We start from the raw sequence: 17,233 nt of genomic DNA, 5'->3' as shown, positions 1-17,233 counted from the left end.
CTCGTAGGAGCAAGAATCTACTTTAAATGAATCGACTATAAGGAAAAATCTCATGACAACTAATGAACGTGAAGCACCTTACACGACAATGAAAGTTTTCCACGTTAAGGTGTTTATATCATGTTTGACTGGTCAGGCAACTGTGCACTTTAATTCTCGTCTGCTACTGTTCTTTCATGATAGTGATCTGTTCCAACTAATGAACTAACGGTAATATTGCAACTTTAAAAGCTCACCTCGCAAGGGATAGATAATCATTTGTATTAACAATTTGGTAAAATAGCCAAAATGAAGGATGGACCGGTTGACGTCCTCCTCACATGAAAGCATTCGTGATCCTTACATGGTCTTTTAGTGTTACCAAAATGCAGACGAAAGATTCAGGGCAGCGCTGCCATACTCAGAGTGAGAGAAAAACAAAACAAGGGACTGGCTACACTGCCACGCACTCGTGTCCACAACAAAAACGAAAACATTTCACAGTTCCAATCACTCTTACAACAATAAAGATATTAGAGGAGGAAGATGAATCAATTCCTAAATAAATCACTAATAATTTAAAGGAATATTTTTCCCCTTACACAGTAAGGAAAGGAGGCGACGGCTTAGGACAAGATAATGCCCACCATTCGCTGACGTACTTACCTGCCGATGGCATCCAAAACTATCATAAAAGTGAAGACAGTACCATGTTTAACAAACACACTATATAGTACTACTACAACTCGTAACCTTGTTGCTATATATCTCATCAGCACATCCGGAAGGATGGAGATGGTGTCTTAGTGGGATTACATATATTAGGGCTAGTGCCTTGTATGATAAGGCGCCCTATGAGGTAATGTTAGACTAGCGATAATCTATACGCTAAGTCGGTTGGTATTGCACTTCCATCTTCAATGGAGTGTCTGGGGTTTTGTAGATCACTTACGAAGTCGGTATTATCTTTACGACGATGTGTTAAACTCATGGTTCGGTGAGGTTCTTGTAGAAAACAAAACACTAAGTATAAAATCGATATAATTTCTTCTGAAGTTTTACATGGTGAAGATCAGGTATGATTGTACAAGTCTTCTAATAACGATAGCTTGATCGCTTCTGCCAATGATGATGGCTAATCCTATTCCTCTACATGATAAAGCTTAGGTAAAGAGGTACAGGTCTTCTAATGACGATAGCTAACTCTGTTCTGCCTGTCTACCACCTCTGTTACAAGTTATGAAGGAACAGACAGTAGTTCGAAACATATGAACATACTATCAGATGACATAGTTTCATACGAACACACATCAAATCGATGACACGCTACAGATCACGTAGGCCGTTTGAATAATAGGTCGGGGTAGTTGTCTCAAGCAGGGAGCTTGGACTAATGTTTATAAACAATTGAATGACTACAGGTGACGGCATGTTATCTTAGCCTACATACTTATTGTATACGTCATCTTTAGCGTCTCTAGTCTGATCACATTCCTGCAAGCAATCTGGTTGACCTCTTTAGTTTTAGACTTTTATATATATGGACTCAATTCCATTCCATTTTTATTATGTAAACACTTACATTAGCTCGGTCAGCTACCAAAAAACCAACTACTGAATATTACTCAAACTTGACTTGCATTTGACTTATAGGAGTGTGATAGACACTATGTGAATTATATAATATATAATAAGTAAATAAAAATTCATGGTGTACATGAATTGATTCAGTAATAAAATATAAAACAATGATATTGGTAAATATAGTGATCACATGATATATATAATGATACAGTTTTTCACTTCATCTCATAAGATACATATGCTACAGAAAATACTAATGTACTCTGATAATTGCATAGAATGAAGATTAACATGATAAAAATCATATTTTAACTGATAAAAAAGTTCATATATGAATTGATAAAATTATTAATGTTTATGCTGATTGATTCGTTGATTTTTATGCTAAATGTTATATATCTGATCATTAATCAATATACTAACTCATAAATAACTGCAGATATTGGTATGATAAAAGGTAACAGATTGATTATAGGCTACCTGATTTGTTTATACATATGTATATGGATTCATAAAATTATGATTAATATATGTGCACTTTAAATAGATTCCTATTGCGTACACGCAAAAATATATTTAGATTCTGTTATTTATGATCATTTATATAAGAGATTCCTATTGCGTACACGCAAAGATATATTTCGACTCTGTTATTTATGATCAATTATATATAGGATACATGATACTTTATATATATAGGATACATGACACTTCATATATATAGGATACATGACCGAGGTTATACTACTTCACTTTTAACTAGCTTTCGAACAACTTTTCGTCCATTACACAGTTCCAGACAACCACCTATAGCCAATTGAAACGGCCTTTTTCAATGGTTAAAACAAGGGGAAAATTTGCCTGGGCGGGTCCAACGTTCTATTTTTTTGCGCTCATACTTATTCTCTGCATCCTAAGCTACACGATTACGTTCGCGATGAATAAAAAAAACATCCCCAGCACGAGTCCTTCGCCAGCAAAGTAGAGTTGAATATCCTTCGGGTCGTAATTGTCGGAAGTATGTCCCTTTTTGTAGTCGATTCCGACAGTAGCCGGAGCATTCCGCATTAAAACGAGATTAACGACGAGATACGGTGTCGGTCGAAGAAGTCCATGAAATTCCTTTCACATTGTAGGCGGTTGTTACTTGACTGTAGTCGTCCGCTGCGACGAACGATTTTTTTGAAGTTGCGTTGTGAAACTCTCGTACTGCAGGATACTGTAACCAGGTTCCATTAATCAGCCTGCAAGTGAAATTATACTTGTCACAAGGGCAAAGTAAATTCAGACGACATCCAAATACAGGGGAGGGGAGAGAGCCATTTAGACCAGACTTAACCCACATGAATTCGCTGATATTTCGGAATTCAAAAGAGTCCGCTGTACAAACTTTTTTATCCATGGCATTAACAATGAGTGAACCTATCCAGGTCTATGATGACTTGTAAAAATATCCATAATTATAAAAAATAAATAGATATCATTACGAATCTCAAAGAAAATTCGATATTACTGGTAGTAAGTTACTAGACAAAGAAGTGGAAAACGGAGCTAATTGTAAGATTGCCAGGCAACATAAGAATCAAAGAGAAGATTAATCATGATTCTATGTGCCCTAACAAAGTTTTCATATTCAATTTTCTCGTGCGCATCCTCTGAGGTTAACTTTTAAAACATTATTAATAGGTAGGAGATGCAACGAAAAAAACCCACTATGTAACTAATTTCTAAATAAACTTTGGGTTTTTCAAGAAAACGTGACATTTTCCCATGAATGTTTTACTTGAATTGTAATAGGCTAATGTTGCAAGTAAATATTTCATATATACATATCTTGATACTTCTAAATGTCTATGAGGTTCAGAAAAAAAAATTAATTCATTTTGTTGTTATAGAAATTCTATTTGCTTATATTGTTCATTAATTTTAAAATGATTACAAGTCCTTAACTAATTGCATTACACACGGATAAGAATGTTATGTGGCCTGTCATGTGACCTATGAACCACATGTGAAGTTCATGAGCTGAGCATTCCTTTCTCCAGTCAATCTGCTTTTGCAAGCAGAGACGATACACAGATGAAGCCTGTGTAAGCAGATTATTGAGGTTAAAAGGAACAATGCTGATACGGCAATGATGACGTCGTCACTTGGCAGGAGATTGCTCTCAGCCAGCTAAGAGTTACGTTACTTGCTGTAAGAGATACGACTTTAGTATTTTCAAATGATATTTTAGTGTTTTAATTCTCCACCCGCATGAGAAGAATGTCTGAAAAAAAAACAGTACCAAAATTGAACAATATATTAGTTTCATGTTGGCATTATGTTAAATAAATATTCCTTATTCAAACTATATGAAAAAGGTTTCCATACAAATTCTATATATATTATTAGCCCTGTATAAGATTCATATAGGATTATTCCATAGATAACATTTTCACTTCTAGACTTCCTGACTTTAAAATCTCTTTTATTTTATTTTATTTATTTTATTTATTATTAGTTTATTTATTTATTTAATTTTTTTTTTTTTTTCATTGACTACGAATATAAATCACCGGGACAGACAATATGTCAGTAGATTTTGGATATGTGTTTGAACTTTTAGCTTATTTGTCATTACTAAAGCGTTAAGTTAGAGTTCAAATCTTTACGCATATATATTTGGATATTTAATTATCTATGGTTACGTTTTGCTTATTGATTTTATCGTGATTCCTTTTTTATTATAATTTGTAACCCTTCCGACTTCTTACGGAGTGTATTATATTGACTCCACTTGTATCCATATTTATTTTATTTTTTTTTATATTTATTTATTTATTTTTTTTTTTATATTTTTTTATATATATATTTGAAAATAAGGTTTGGCTTGAATATTGTGAAAAAAGTGTTCTAGCGGCGTACCGTATAAGGCTACTTGCGGCATCAATTCTATAGATACAAGATATCAATGATAAAGGTATTTAAAACCGCGAGAACCGCTATAATCCAGTTCGGATCCAACATCACGAGTTGTAACTCGTAAGACATTGACACATCCTATTTAATTATCCGGTATTCTACCAAACCGATTGACTCTGGGTGATAAAATATATTATTGGTTTTCTTAATGGATAGGAATTCACACAACGTGTTAAGGAGATTATTATTGATTTACACCACCCGAGTCGGATTATCCTGTGTTGAATCCATGTTTACTGATTTAGCACTCATAAATATTCCTAACGCACTCAATTGCGGTGTTTTGTTTTTAGTGCTATTACTTCTATATAACGTGTCAAGGAACTATTAACACTAAGAAGTGTTTATTTGCTCTGTCAGACTCGTAACTTTGTTAATAATTCTACGTATATTCTTTCAAGGATTGATTTGGCACGGGATAGGCCCTTAAACTGACAGGTGTCTTAGTGTGTCCCTTGTTTTCATGACACGTGTTACAATCAGATATGTGCTTTTTATATCTGTAAGCATTGTAGGCCAGTAAAACAGTGATTTGGCTTTCTGTGACATACTAGGGAACCACTGGATGACGGAATGCAACCAGTTTATGACGATTGGTATGAAAGAGATTATTACTACTACCTGGTCGTTAGTCATCTGCTGTGTTCTTCGGGTTTTCCTCGTCACGGACCTACATATAAAATTTCATTTGATTACATTATTCTGATACACATACTTTAAATATACTTTTGCTTTAGGGTTTCTGCTCGAAATGTTTATTGTTTTTTGCTTAGCCGCTGACCCTGTTTCCGTCCGAAGTGTTTATTGTTTGCTTATTGCTGCTGACTCGATTTCCGTTCAAAGTGTTTATTGTTTTGGTTGGTAGTCTGTTGACTCTTGCTTTGTTCAGTTTGTAACAGTTCTGCGCTCCGCCGGGCCCAGATATTCAATGCTCGCGATCTCTTGGGTTAAGGAATTTTCTTGTTTAGATACGGTTTTAACAATAGGCACGATGTTTCTATATCTTTTAGTCCAATTAAGGGTTCTTTGCTGTATGGTGCGGGATTGCGGGATAATGCGTCAGCTATGATATTTGCTTTCCCAGGTAGATATCTTATCTTGGCTCCAAAGACCTGAATGATCATTTGTCACCGAGTTCCTTTTGGACTGTGATTAAAGCCTTTGAAAAACTCGGTAAAGGACTCATGTTCAGTAAGGACTTTATCAGGATAGCCATAGATTATGAACTTAAAATGTACTAGTGTTAAAGATACCTAGCCCTTCCTTGCCTATTACTCATATTTACTTTCAGAGGGCTTTAGTTTACGTGAATAAAAAGCTATAGGGAAGAACTGTTTATCATATGACTGAAGTAATACCCCTCTTACCCCTTGGTCTGAGGCGTCTGTTGCAATAAAAAAAAATTCCTTATTTAAATCAGGGATTTTTAAGTTAGGTAAGCTGCATTATTCCGCTTTTAAGATATCGAACGCCTGTTGATGCTTTTCAGACCATAATAAATCTACGCTCTTCTTCGTAAGATCTGTTAAAGGAGCTGTCATGATTGAAGAGTTACATATTTACATACGATTGTAATACCACTACAGCGCAAAAGTGCTGTATCCCCCTTTTACGTTAATAAGTACCGGAAAGTTATGAATAGCCGACACCTTACCATGGACTACTTTTAAGACCTTGACCAGACACATAAAACCTAGATAAACATGTTCGGTTTTTTTAAAAACTCACATTTAGATATTTTACTCTGAGATTATTTGTCTTTGTCTCTGTAGCACTAGTCTACTTTATGTGAATGTACTTCTAAGGTATTAGAAAAGATTACAAGATCATCCATATAGGCATGTAGGTTATCCCCTAAAAGTCTCCAAACACTATATTGTAATTGGGGCGCAACGTAAGCCAGAGGCATATGTAAAAATTGATAATGTCCCCTGAGTGTGCTGAAAACGGTATATGAGGTACAATCACTTAGGTAATGGTATCAGGTAAAAGCCTTTAAGTAAGTCCAAGTTGGTGAAAAAAATTTTTTTTCTAACCTAACAGAGATAAGATGTCGTCGCTACATGGCACTGGAAACTATCGGGAGTCGTTTCCTTGTTTAAGCGACAGAAATCTACGCAGATACGCCAAGTCCGATCTTTTATGGCATGACATTTGAGGGAAAAATTATATGGGCTTATTGATTTCCTAATGGCTCCTATTACTAACATTTTTCAACTTCGTCATTTATCTCTATTTGAAATTTCATTGAGAGTCTACACGAAGGTACGTATATAGCTTTATGTTTGTCCTTAGACCGTATTTGTGTTAAATTACATCCGTTTTTTTCCAGAGATCACCTCGCCAGTGGAGAAACTTCCTGGTATTCAGGTAAAAGATAAAAAAAAATTTCTGTTGAATCACCTCTGCTTGAATGACTTTACGGATATTACTTTAGATAGATTATCAGAGAGATTCACCACGACTGGTTGGCGTGATTAAAACAAAATTAGCACCATAAAAATTCGATATTTATAACTTCCGTATCCACGATATGTATACTTTTAGGGCTTTGTTCGCGGCAAAATTCGTTATATTTCAGAGTGTCGGGAAGGATTAAAATTTCATTTCCCAGCAAAGTCTTTTACACGCATAAGACATTCGAGGGTGCATGCTTCTCGAGATTTTGCGTGCAAACTGCGACTGTGGTTGCGGGAGAATTCTGTTGGGTCATTTGAACAATGTTACGATTGATGAGACAAATGTATAGTTCCTCTATATAAGTTATTATTTAACTGTCTCTTTTTTGTTCAAACTGATTTTAATATGTTTGAAGGTTTATAGGATTTTCATTTGATAAACACGTACGCCTTTATTTTTGCAGGATGTAAGATAATATTTTGTATACCCTAGATGGATCTTACAATTACACTAGATACAGATCAATGTTTTTTATAAACTATAGAGGTTATCTGTAAGCGCTCGCTTATCCGGACTTCTCATTAGGGAAGTTCGAACAACAGACGGTGAGTCCGTAAATACAGGATAATACGTGAAATAAATCAAGATATTCTAATTTTTACAGCGCGTACAGTCGGGCTTAATCCACCACTACTTATAATAACTTATGTATTAAAATTAAAACGAAAACCTGCTCTGATTACTTATACGGTCGTGTGTTTCATAGGAAAAATCCTTTTTAGTTCAAAAAGATATCGGTATGTATGAACCAACGTCGCTTTTTCCCCACTCTGCTAGAGTCGCTTATTGTGTGGAATTTGCTTCGTCTTTGAAAACTCGGCAGATTTAACTAACCTTGACCGCTTCACTAGGTGACACAGTCACCGAGTTTGCTTGTTTGATTCTGAAAGGCTACTGTTTCTATTTCTTTTTGTAATAATTAGGATCCTTCTCTTTATTACCATCGGCAACGTATTGTGTGTTTTTAGCATTATGTTGCTGGTTACGTATACAAGCAATGAATGACGATTAACTATTAGGAAACTGAGCGATTACTATAAAGACAAGTTATCTCTACTGTATTCAATATTAACTGTTTGTACTTCATTCTTTGCTAAATTTGAAATAGTGAGGGATCCTGGTCAGCGCATTTAGCCTGACGAAAGTTTTTTACAGACATGTTATTCCTTGCATCCAGCCATATTTTTTAAAGTTGAGTTGAGTCATTGAGGTTCGATATTTTATATAACTAAAAACTCAAGGCTAAAACTGCGATCGGGACTTGCAAAGGAGCATTTATTGTCATGACCCGAAATAGTTACCTCTAATTTATATAGATTTGTACGGGGTGTTCCATCTTGTTTTTGTGTGTTTTCTAATCACTACGTGCTTAACGACCCTATCCATGCATCTGTATAAATACAGACGTCCACTGCGTAAACGCATATTCACTGTTTAATATGATTTGTTACGTAAGGGATTAATAATCACCCAAAATGATAAAATTAACATAGTATATGATTATGATATTTCAGTAGAAACTTCTGGAAACAGATAAAAACTCGCAGTAGCGAAATCTCAATGATGTAGATAATTTCTGTAAAAAAGTAAGATTAAGAATGTCTCGTAACTTCAGCCACAGGAATAACGAAATTCGACCTGCAAAGGAAACACTCAAAGTTACTCCAAATGAATAAAAAATTGTACTTAGCTTGCTTTTGTGGGAAGTCACGGTGTTCCGATAACGCACACGGCTTGGTCCTCCTTCTCTATTTAGCGGACGACCTGGTTTGGCTTCAGTTTCCCCCGTGCGCGTTGTTTCGATGATTCGAGCCCTTAAAAATCCGATGCTGCAGACGCGTTCGGTTTGTTTCTTGCAGTGCCGGAAACGCTCACTAACGATGTTTTTCTTGAAATGATTCTAATGAGAGACGAAGCTTCCGTTGCCGTAGGAAAAGGACACGTCGGTTTTGTTTCTTGAAGTTATTCACTAACGATGATACTAAGTTGCTTGACGAATCTTGTTGTTTTCCGAAGTCGCTCACTAATGATGAATACTAGGTTGCTTGAAGAATCTGCTGCTTTCGTCGTCGTTGACTTCATGATTTATTATTCTGTTTTTTCTTCGTAGGACGTTGTAGAGTTCTTCTGGTCCGCTGGCCACCAATTATTAGGGCTAGTGCCTTGTATGATAAGGCGCCCTATGAGGTAATGTTAGACTAGCGATAATCTATACGCTAAGTCGGTTGGTATTGCACTTCCATCTTCAATGGAGTGTCTGGGGTTTTGTAGATCACTTACGAAGTCGGTATTATCTTTACGACGATGTGTTAAACTCATGGTTCGTGAGGTTCTTGTAGAAAACACTAAGTAAAAAATCGATATAATTTCTTCTGAAGTTTTACATGGTGAAGATCAGGTATGATTGTACAAGTCTTCTAATAACGATAGCTTGATCGCTTCTGCCAATGATGATGGCTAATCCTATTCCTCTACATGATAAAGCTTAGGTAAAGAGGTACAGGTCTTCTAATGACGATAGCTAACTCTGTTCTGCCTGTCTACCATCTCTGTTACAAGTTATGAAGGAACAGACAGTAGTTCGAACATATGAACATACTATCAGATGACATAGTTTCATACGAACACACAATCAAATGAGACACGCTACAGATCACGTAGGCCGTTTGAATAATAGGTCGGGTAGTTGTCTCAAGCAGGGAGCTTGGACTAATGTTTATAAACAATTGAATTACTACAGGTGACGGCATGTTATCTGCCTACATACTTATTGTATACGTCATCTTTAGCGTCTCTAGTCTGATCACATTCCTGCAAGCAATCTGGTTTGACCTCTTTAGTTTTTAGACTTTTATATATATGGACTAACATTCCATCCTTTTTTGATTATTGTAAACACTTACATTAGCTCGGTCAGCTACCAAAAACCAACTACTGAATATTACTCAAACTTGACTTGCATTTGACTTATAGGAGTGTGATACAGACACTATGTGAAATATATATATATAAGTAATAAAAATTCATGGTGTACATGAATTGATTCAAGTAATAAAATATAAAACAATGATATTGGTAAATAATAGTGATCACATGATATATATAATGATACAGTTTTTCACTCTTCTCATAAGATACATATGCTACAGAAAATACTAATGTACTCTGATAATTGCATAGAATGAAGATTAACATGATAAAAATCATATTTTAACTGATAAAAAAGTTCATATATGAATTGATAAAATTATTTAATGTTATGCTGATTGATTCGTTGATTTTTATGCTAAAGTTATATATCTGATTCATTAATCAATATACTAACTCATAAATAACTGCCAGATATGGTATGATGACAAAAGGTAAACATTGATTGATTAAGGCTAACCTGATTTGTTATACATATGTATATGGATTCATATAAAATTATGATTAATATATGTGCACTTTAAATAGATTCCTATTGCGTACACGCAAAAATATTTAGATTCTGTTATTTATGATCATTTATAAATAAGAGACTTCCTATTGCGTACACGCAAAAGATATTCGACTCTGTTATTTGGATTCAATTCATTATATAAGGTAAAAAATTTTTAACCCATGGGGGAAATACTTTATATATATATGGATACATGACACTTCATATATATAGGATACATGACCGAGGTATACTACTTCACTTTTAACTAGCTTTCGAACAACTTTTCGTCCATTACACAGTTCCAGACAACCACCTATAGCCAATTGAAACGGCCTTTTTCAATGGTTAAAACAAGGGGAAAATTTGCCTGGGCGGTCCAAACGTTCTATTTTTGCGCTCATACTTATTCTCTGCATCCTAAGCTACACGATTAGTTTTATATATATGGACTAAACATTCCATATTTTTATTATGTAAACACTTACACATACAGCCACTCCCTGAATGTCACTACGCCTTACCATTTTAAAATTAGGAGCAATGCAATATGCGTTCACGAGAGCAATGTGTGGCTGCACTGACAGTCGAGATAGCAGCTAGCCTGAACTGAAGGTGGATAACTACACTAGAACACTCTGGCAGTGTTAGGCACAAGGTCCAGTGTCGTGCTCCGGTTTTTTCCCGGTGTCGAACGCGTACTAGTCATATGGTTTAACCCTTCTTTTTCTTCTTCTCTCGATTAGATTTGTTTTCGACTTCTGTTCTCTTTATTGCAGTATGTCAGACGGAGTTGGACCTCTATGCACACTGTTAGATAGGGAGACTCGAATATTTAGCATAGCCTCCATACGTACGTTATACCACTGTTGGCAATAGTGTCATGGTTCTGTGTGCGTGTGTGTGTTTGGTATTCGCCCCACTAATCATAGTTCATGCTTATCCGGGTTTGATAAGAGAGAGTGCATGTGAGGAAATAACGCATTTCCACTTATTTTTGCATCTCTTTTGTACTATTTAATATATTTAATAATTTGTTAATCTATATTCTTTTCTTTTTCAATCGATATCTTTGTTTCTTGTTACCGTCTGTGACTTTTCTCTATAATGAACACCATAATCTTCGAAAGCTCAAATTTGAAGTCAGTGGCCCCTTTGGTGGGCTTGTTCCATCTGAATGGAGTTTACATTCTGAAAATCATAATAATAATGATAATAGATCTTTCATTTATAGTGACCCGTAAGGGGTTTTAACCCGGTACCTTTGCAGAGGCGTGTTTAGTACAAGCCCGTTGGAGAATCCGGTAAAACTATAAGCAATAGCCTGTAGATATCGTAAAGATAATGACCCCCAAGAAATATTAGTCCTAGATAACAAACCCACAACTTTGTTGATTGTTGGGGTCACTATCTAGGCAAGATCCCAGATGAGAAAAATAATTAATCCAAAAAAATATCGTTCTAGAATGTTTAAACCAAGTTAATGGCCTTTTAGGCTTCCTCCACGTGAATATATGAGAATTATATATTCCCACAGGGGCCCTCAGGAATTTTAGAGGTGATAGGCTCGAGGACGAGGGCGATGCCTTCATTCATTTGTGCGAGGAACGGAACCTATCGATATTATCCGAATACACGATTATCGTAGTCCGTTTAAAACTACTTCTGACAGTTCAGTGATCAGCTTTTCTGTTGATAATGCACACACACACACACACACAGGCATGGGTGTGCTACCGTTATAGTCCACCGAGTATACGTCTTTTGTACTCTTATACTTCAGGATGAGTGTCTCGGGTGTAGACCTTGGGTAGACCAAGGTATATAGAACATTCTATATACCTTTGGGTGAAAAAAATGTCCACGCTCTTTTTATGGGCTTATTGTAGTCAGATATACTATTTAATATTTTGTTATTGACTTACCTATATTCTCGAAGCAGCAGAAGTCGATAGAGGAGCGACCATGATTGTCACATCGACAGTTGGACGGCTTTAGGTTTCCATCAAATTAACGTAACTTAAATATATTTAAAAATGCATTAATAAATGTGAAAATTGGTTGCAATTGCCTTGATAAGCGAAGTTTGCGGGAAATCATCTTTAGACTCTGAAGGAATGCTTATATAATTTGTAATGTTAGGGTTTACATATGAATGAATTTAAGATTTTGGAAAGCGTGGAAGTCTGAACAAAATACACTATTAATTTAATGTGAAGTTGTACAAGTTAGCATAAGCAGACAGAATAAGGCACTGCACATGGCTCCCAAATATGAACATGACATTATACTGAGTTATTATAGTCTTCGTTATTCTGAGAAAATAGTTTCTGGGCGAGACATTTGTTACTGAAAAAACTTGGGGGGTGCAAATTTGAAGGTTCTAAACCAGCATTCGAAAGGGATTTTGAAACTTTCTGTTGACTCCATTCGTTGTCTGTGCTATGTATAACAAATCTCTTAAATACTAGATTTGATAGGCGGCCATTGCAGCTCAAAAATACCGCGTTAAACTTAACCCTACGTGCATAATCTTGCATTAATAATATCAAATTTATAACTTGAACATTTTATAACAACAACAATCTCAGATGACCCCATCGTTATGCGCATTAAATCGATATTAACAAATGCGAAAATAGTGGCAGTTAATCCAGGTAATACCAACTATCTATATTTTTACGCGTTTATGAAAACCCATTTTTAATATGAACACATTTGTCCTTTTTCCAGCACCTACACGTATATTTTTGTTCGCTGGGCTACTTAATTGGTCCGATAACATTCCATATTACGGAATGCTAATAACAACGATTCGTTATATTATCGGGGTAATAATAAGAAGTCAACGCGAACAAAAATACATAAGCGCTGAAAAAGGGAGGAATATGTGTACTTATTGAAAATGGGACTTCATGAAAGCGTAAAAATATAGACATGATTTAATACGGTTGCCAGCTGGTGCCAGGATTACTGCCATTATTTTCGCAGCTGATAAGAGTTAAATCGCCATGCCTCATGACGTCAAGTAATAAAGTTCTTTGCAGGCGTAATTCGCCTGAGTCAAGTTACACTGTTTTTCAAGACCCAAAAATGTAAACATCCGACATACAGCTATTGACCCAATTAAAGTACGGCACCCATTTAGCTGGAGTTTCCCCGTCTTACCTTCGCATGGCGTTAAATATACACAAAATTATCGATTGAATATTAGTATTTGGTGTAGTATTGATCTAATTGTGAAGTAAAATCTGGTTAAATATGGCGAGTGGCAGGAGGAAAAACGTTGTCGTAGTCGCACCGTGACAACATCCGCCATGTAAACAAAACTCCTATGATGGAGGTGGAAAATGTCAAATTGACGGGGTTATTACGTGACAGAAATGTTCTAGTGTGCTCATTCGTTGTTGTGTTTCTGGCCATCTTAATTTCCACCTTAGTCAGGTAAGCGGGACGAGCCAGACGCCGGAAAAGGGCGCCGGGTGTGAATATTAATGAGAGGCCAGGCTGGCGGGCGGGCCACCCTCAGCCAGTCCAGGCCCTCTTAGATGGCCCCACCTTCGGGTTCGTTGTTAGTAGCTCCCTAATCTAGTGAATTAGTATATTTTGCTCTCGGGTTGTGGGTACAGGTGGTATACAGATGGCGGGGTCACGACTCTCCCCCCATGGCCAGGCAAGGGCACCCTTTAGAAAAGGGTGGGTTTTGCGTGGTGGAAAATGTTGGGAGAACCAGACTGCTCTATTGCTGTTATGGAATACCTAGTTACACGCATGCGCAAGTCATTAAGGAACCATAGTATGTTTTAAGAAGGGATTGGGAACTGGGGGAAACACCGCAGTGGCGCCATCGTCATCGCATGGCTCAGCCTTATTCACTCGATGTTTAGGGTAAACAACCGAGTGGACTGGCCAACTCACTGATTAGGGTAAAAAACCACAGGGTACAGAGTGGACCATGTACGATCAGCGTGAACAATCCCATAAAAAGTACATTACAACGCGTCCTGACATCGGTGATGGGCATCAGTCGCGACTTGTTGTTGGTGAGAAACGGAGCTAAAGACCTCCACTCTCCTTTCGAAGTAAGTATTTTCTCCAAAGTTAGAAATTAAGGCCAAATTTAAACCATTAAACAGAGGGTAGTGAAAAGGGTGTCCAACGCAGTGCAAATCTCAAAATTTTTACTTACGCTTGAATACGCTTGAATATTTTAGAAGATTGATGCCGTCTCGATGTTTGCGGAGTCGCTTGTGTCAATAAACTAACCATTTCCTGTGATAAATCTGCACACCACTTGTACCCACAGACGCTGGGGCACTTTCATCACAACAATCGGAAAACGGTCCGTCACCGGCTTGTTTGTTAGTAAACATCTGTTTTGGTAGAAGACGACGACGAAGAGTGCACTTTGATAATATTTTAAATAAATAGTAAAACGTCAATATTTTACATATTTATGATGATTAATTTGAAAATATTTTGTTATTGAAAAAGTAACTTGATTCTGACTCAAATTTATGTAATTATTTTTTGGAATTAGAATGTTCTTTTAAGTCCTGTATTATGACGTCATGACATCTTGACTTTCGTACCTATTGTAAATAATTGCTTTACTCAACTTTCTTGCAGAACAGTTTACCAGTTATTCATGCAGATTATCAGCTATTCATGTAATTGTTATAATCGTAATGCGCATATATATCTTTATTATTTACTTTTTGGATATATGAAGATTTTTTACTGCCGGATTATCGCCGTAGTGTGACGCAATCGTTTTCGGTCCCTGGGCCTCTGTTTTCGCACCATAAGAAATTATGGAGCCGAATTTGCAATGACCAGAAAGTCATTAAAAGAGGAAAGTTAGCATTGAGGGGCATGTGTTTTGATTGAGAAAAATACAAATTTATTCAATAGCTAGCTTGTAAAAAATACTTGATTACAAAAAACTTGATTGACAACTAAGCAGCATACCTACTATGGGTTTCAGAGACAGTGCAAGCACGTTTGTGGGCAATACCTATTTCTGTAACGAACACTTGTATCAGAACGAGATTGTGCTATAGTGCATTACACCCAGTGCCGTAATTTATAAGGGTATCGTGAATCACTAATCGTAAAGAATAACGACACTTGTCCTTGTACCAAGAGACAAAAACTCCATTATGCAGAAATGGATACGATCACGACGTAAAAAGCTCCACCTACCCTCTCCCCCCCCTCCACCGCCACCCCTTTCCTTCTTCGTTCCTCCGCCTTCCATTCTCTCTCTCTCTCTCTCTCTCTCTCTCTCTCATCTCTCTCTCTCTCTCTCTCTCTCTCTCGCCATTCGGTATGTGTTGACCCTCCAAACTGGGTATAAGACTACACACAAAATGTTGAAATTGGTGAAATTAGGCTATGTATTGGAAGTATATATACATAAATATTAAAGCAATTTTATCATTATTGCATTACTATGATAACTAGAATTCATGGAAACAGTTTATAATAATGAATCGGCGTATGTGTGAAGCCTCCACTAATGTGGCAACCATGATTTTACCATTCTTAGGCATGCCAAACATTAAAGTTATATTTATTTACTGGCATACGGTTATTAAAGAAAGTCACACACTAATGTAGATTGAAATCCAATGGAAAAGTGCTAGCAAAAAAAAAAGAAAAAAAAACATGTATTTTTTTTTTTTACAGGCGGTCAAGGGTTACACGGGGGTTCCGTTTTAAGAGTGTGTAAGACAGGAAGACGTTCTTGAAAACATGTCCACAGGGAAAAAATTCAAAATACTAATGTAGACTAGAAATCAATGAAAAGTGCTAGCAAAAAAAAAAAAAAAGAAAAAAAAAAATATGTATATACAGGCGTCCCTGGTTACCACGGGGGTTCCGTTCTTAAGACGTGTCGTAAGCCGGAACTACGTTCTTGAAAAACATGTCCACAGGGAAAATTTCACTACTAATTTGCAATTTTTCTTAGGGCCGTATCTCTAAAATTATCACTAATTTACTTTTTTTCATGTGCAACACTGTGTATTCACAAATTACTGTTTATTTTCATTAAAATACGAGAGAGAGGAGAGAGAGAGGAGAGAGAGAGAGAGAGAGAGAGAGAGAGAGAGAGGAGAGAGAGAGAGAGAGAGAGTAACTCCTTAGGTTTTTCAATAGATTGAAATGAACTTCTGTAGGCAAACTTTTTCCCCCTCCCCATCATACATATATTTCTCCAGAGAAGAGAAAGAGAGGACTGTGCAATTATGTTTGTCTGTCTATCAATTCTTTTGCTGAGAGTGAGAGAGATAAAAGGAAGAAATAGAAACCCAAAGTATGACAAGTATCTTGTGGAGGAGAGAGAGAGAGAGAGTTGTCCTTACAGTATTTAAAAGAGAGAAATGGAATGATTATTGTATTTAAAATACTCAGATATGAATTTTGTACTTATAGTATTATTATTGGAAAATATTAATGATAAACTTATTACATACACGTCTATGAAAATGATCTCATCTCGGTAAGAGAGAGAGAGAGAGAGAGAGAGATTACATAAAACCATTAAATTCGTTGACCATTGTATGGCATTGTTAAGCTTGAGTGTCACTCGAGTTGAGATGGGGAAGTTGATACAGAAAAAGACAAAGGGAAGAATTTTCTTTTGAAATTAGTTATCGTATTATTACTACTTCTATTATTATTATTTTTGTTCATGAAACTTACCTGTCAGATATATATATAGCTGTATTCTCCGAAGTCCGACAGAATTTCAAAACTCCCGGCACACGCAGTGGTCGGCCAGGTGGTTAGTACCCATTCCCGCCGCTGGGAGGCGGATAT

The 17,233-nt window shown here is 36.3% G+C and overlaps 1 protein-coding gene across 10 annotated transcripts in view; it reads right to left on the bottom strand.

Annotated features, from left to right (window-relative positions):
* The window catches only part of LOC135205712 (uncharacterized), a 50,959-nt gene extending 39,669 nt beyond the window's left edge, over positions 1 to 11,290 (bottom strand). For 3 of the 10 annotated variants that reach the window (XM_064236779.1, XM_064236783.1, XM_064236781.1), the window contains exon 1: positions 10,933 to 11,285. In XM_064236779.1, the coding sequence (XP_064092849.1) occupies positions 10,933 to 10,935 (3 nt within the window). In that variant the 5' untranslated portion in view covers positions 10,936 to 11,285. Of the gene's footprint in view, positions 1 to 645; positions 794 to 10,932 lie in introns of those variants that run through there. The other 7 variants (XM_064236775.1, XM_064236780.1, XM_064236785.1 and 4 more) reach the window with 5 other exon arrangements.
* Between the last annotated feature and the right edge of the window lie 5,943 nt (positions 11,291 to 17,233).

The sequence above is a fragment of the Macrobrachium nipponense genome, chromosome 24 (assembly GCF_015104395.2).
Source record: "Macrobrachium nipponense isolate FS-2020 chromosome 24, ASM1510439v2, whole genome shotgun sequence".
In the NCBI taxonomy this organism is placed as follows: Eukaryota; Metazoa; Arthropoda; class Malacostraca; order Decapoda; family Palaemonidae; genus Macrobrachium; species Macrobrachium nipponense.
Note: the sequence above shows the minus strand (reverse complement) of the source record. Positions and strands in the feature narration are given on the sequence as shown.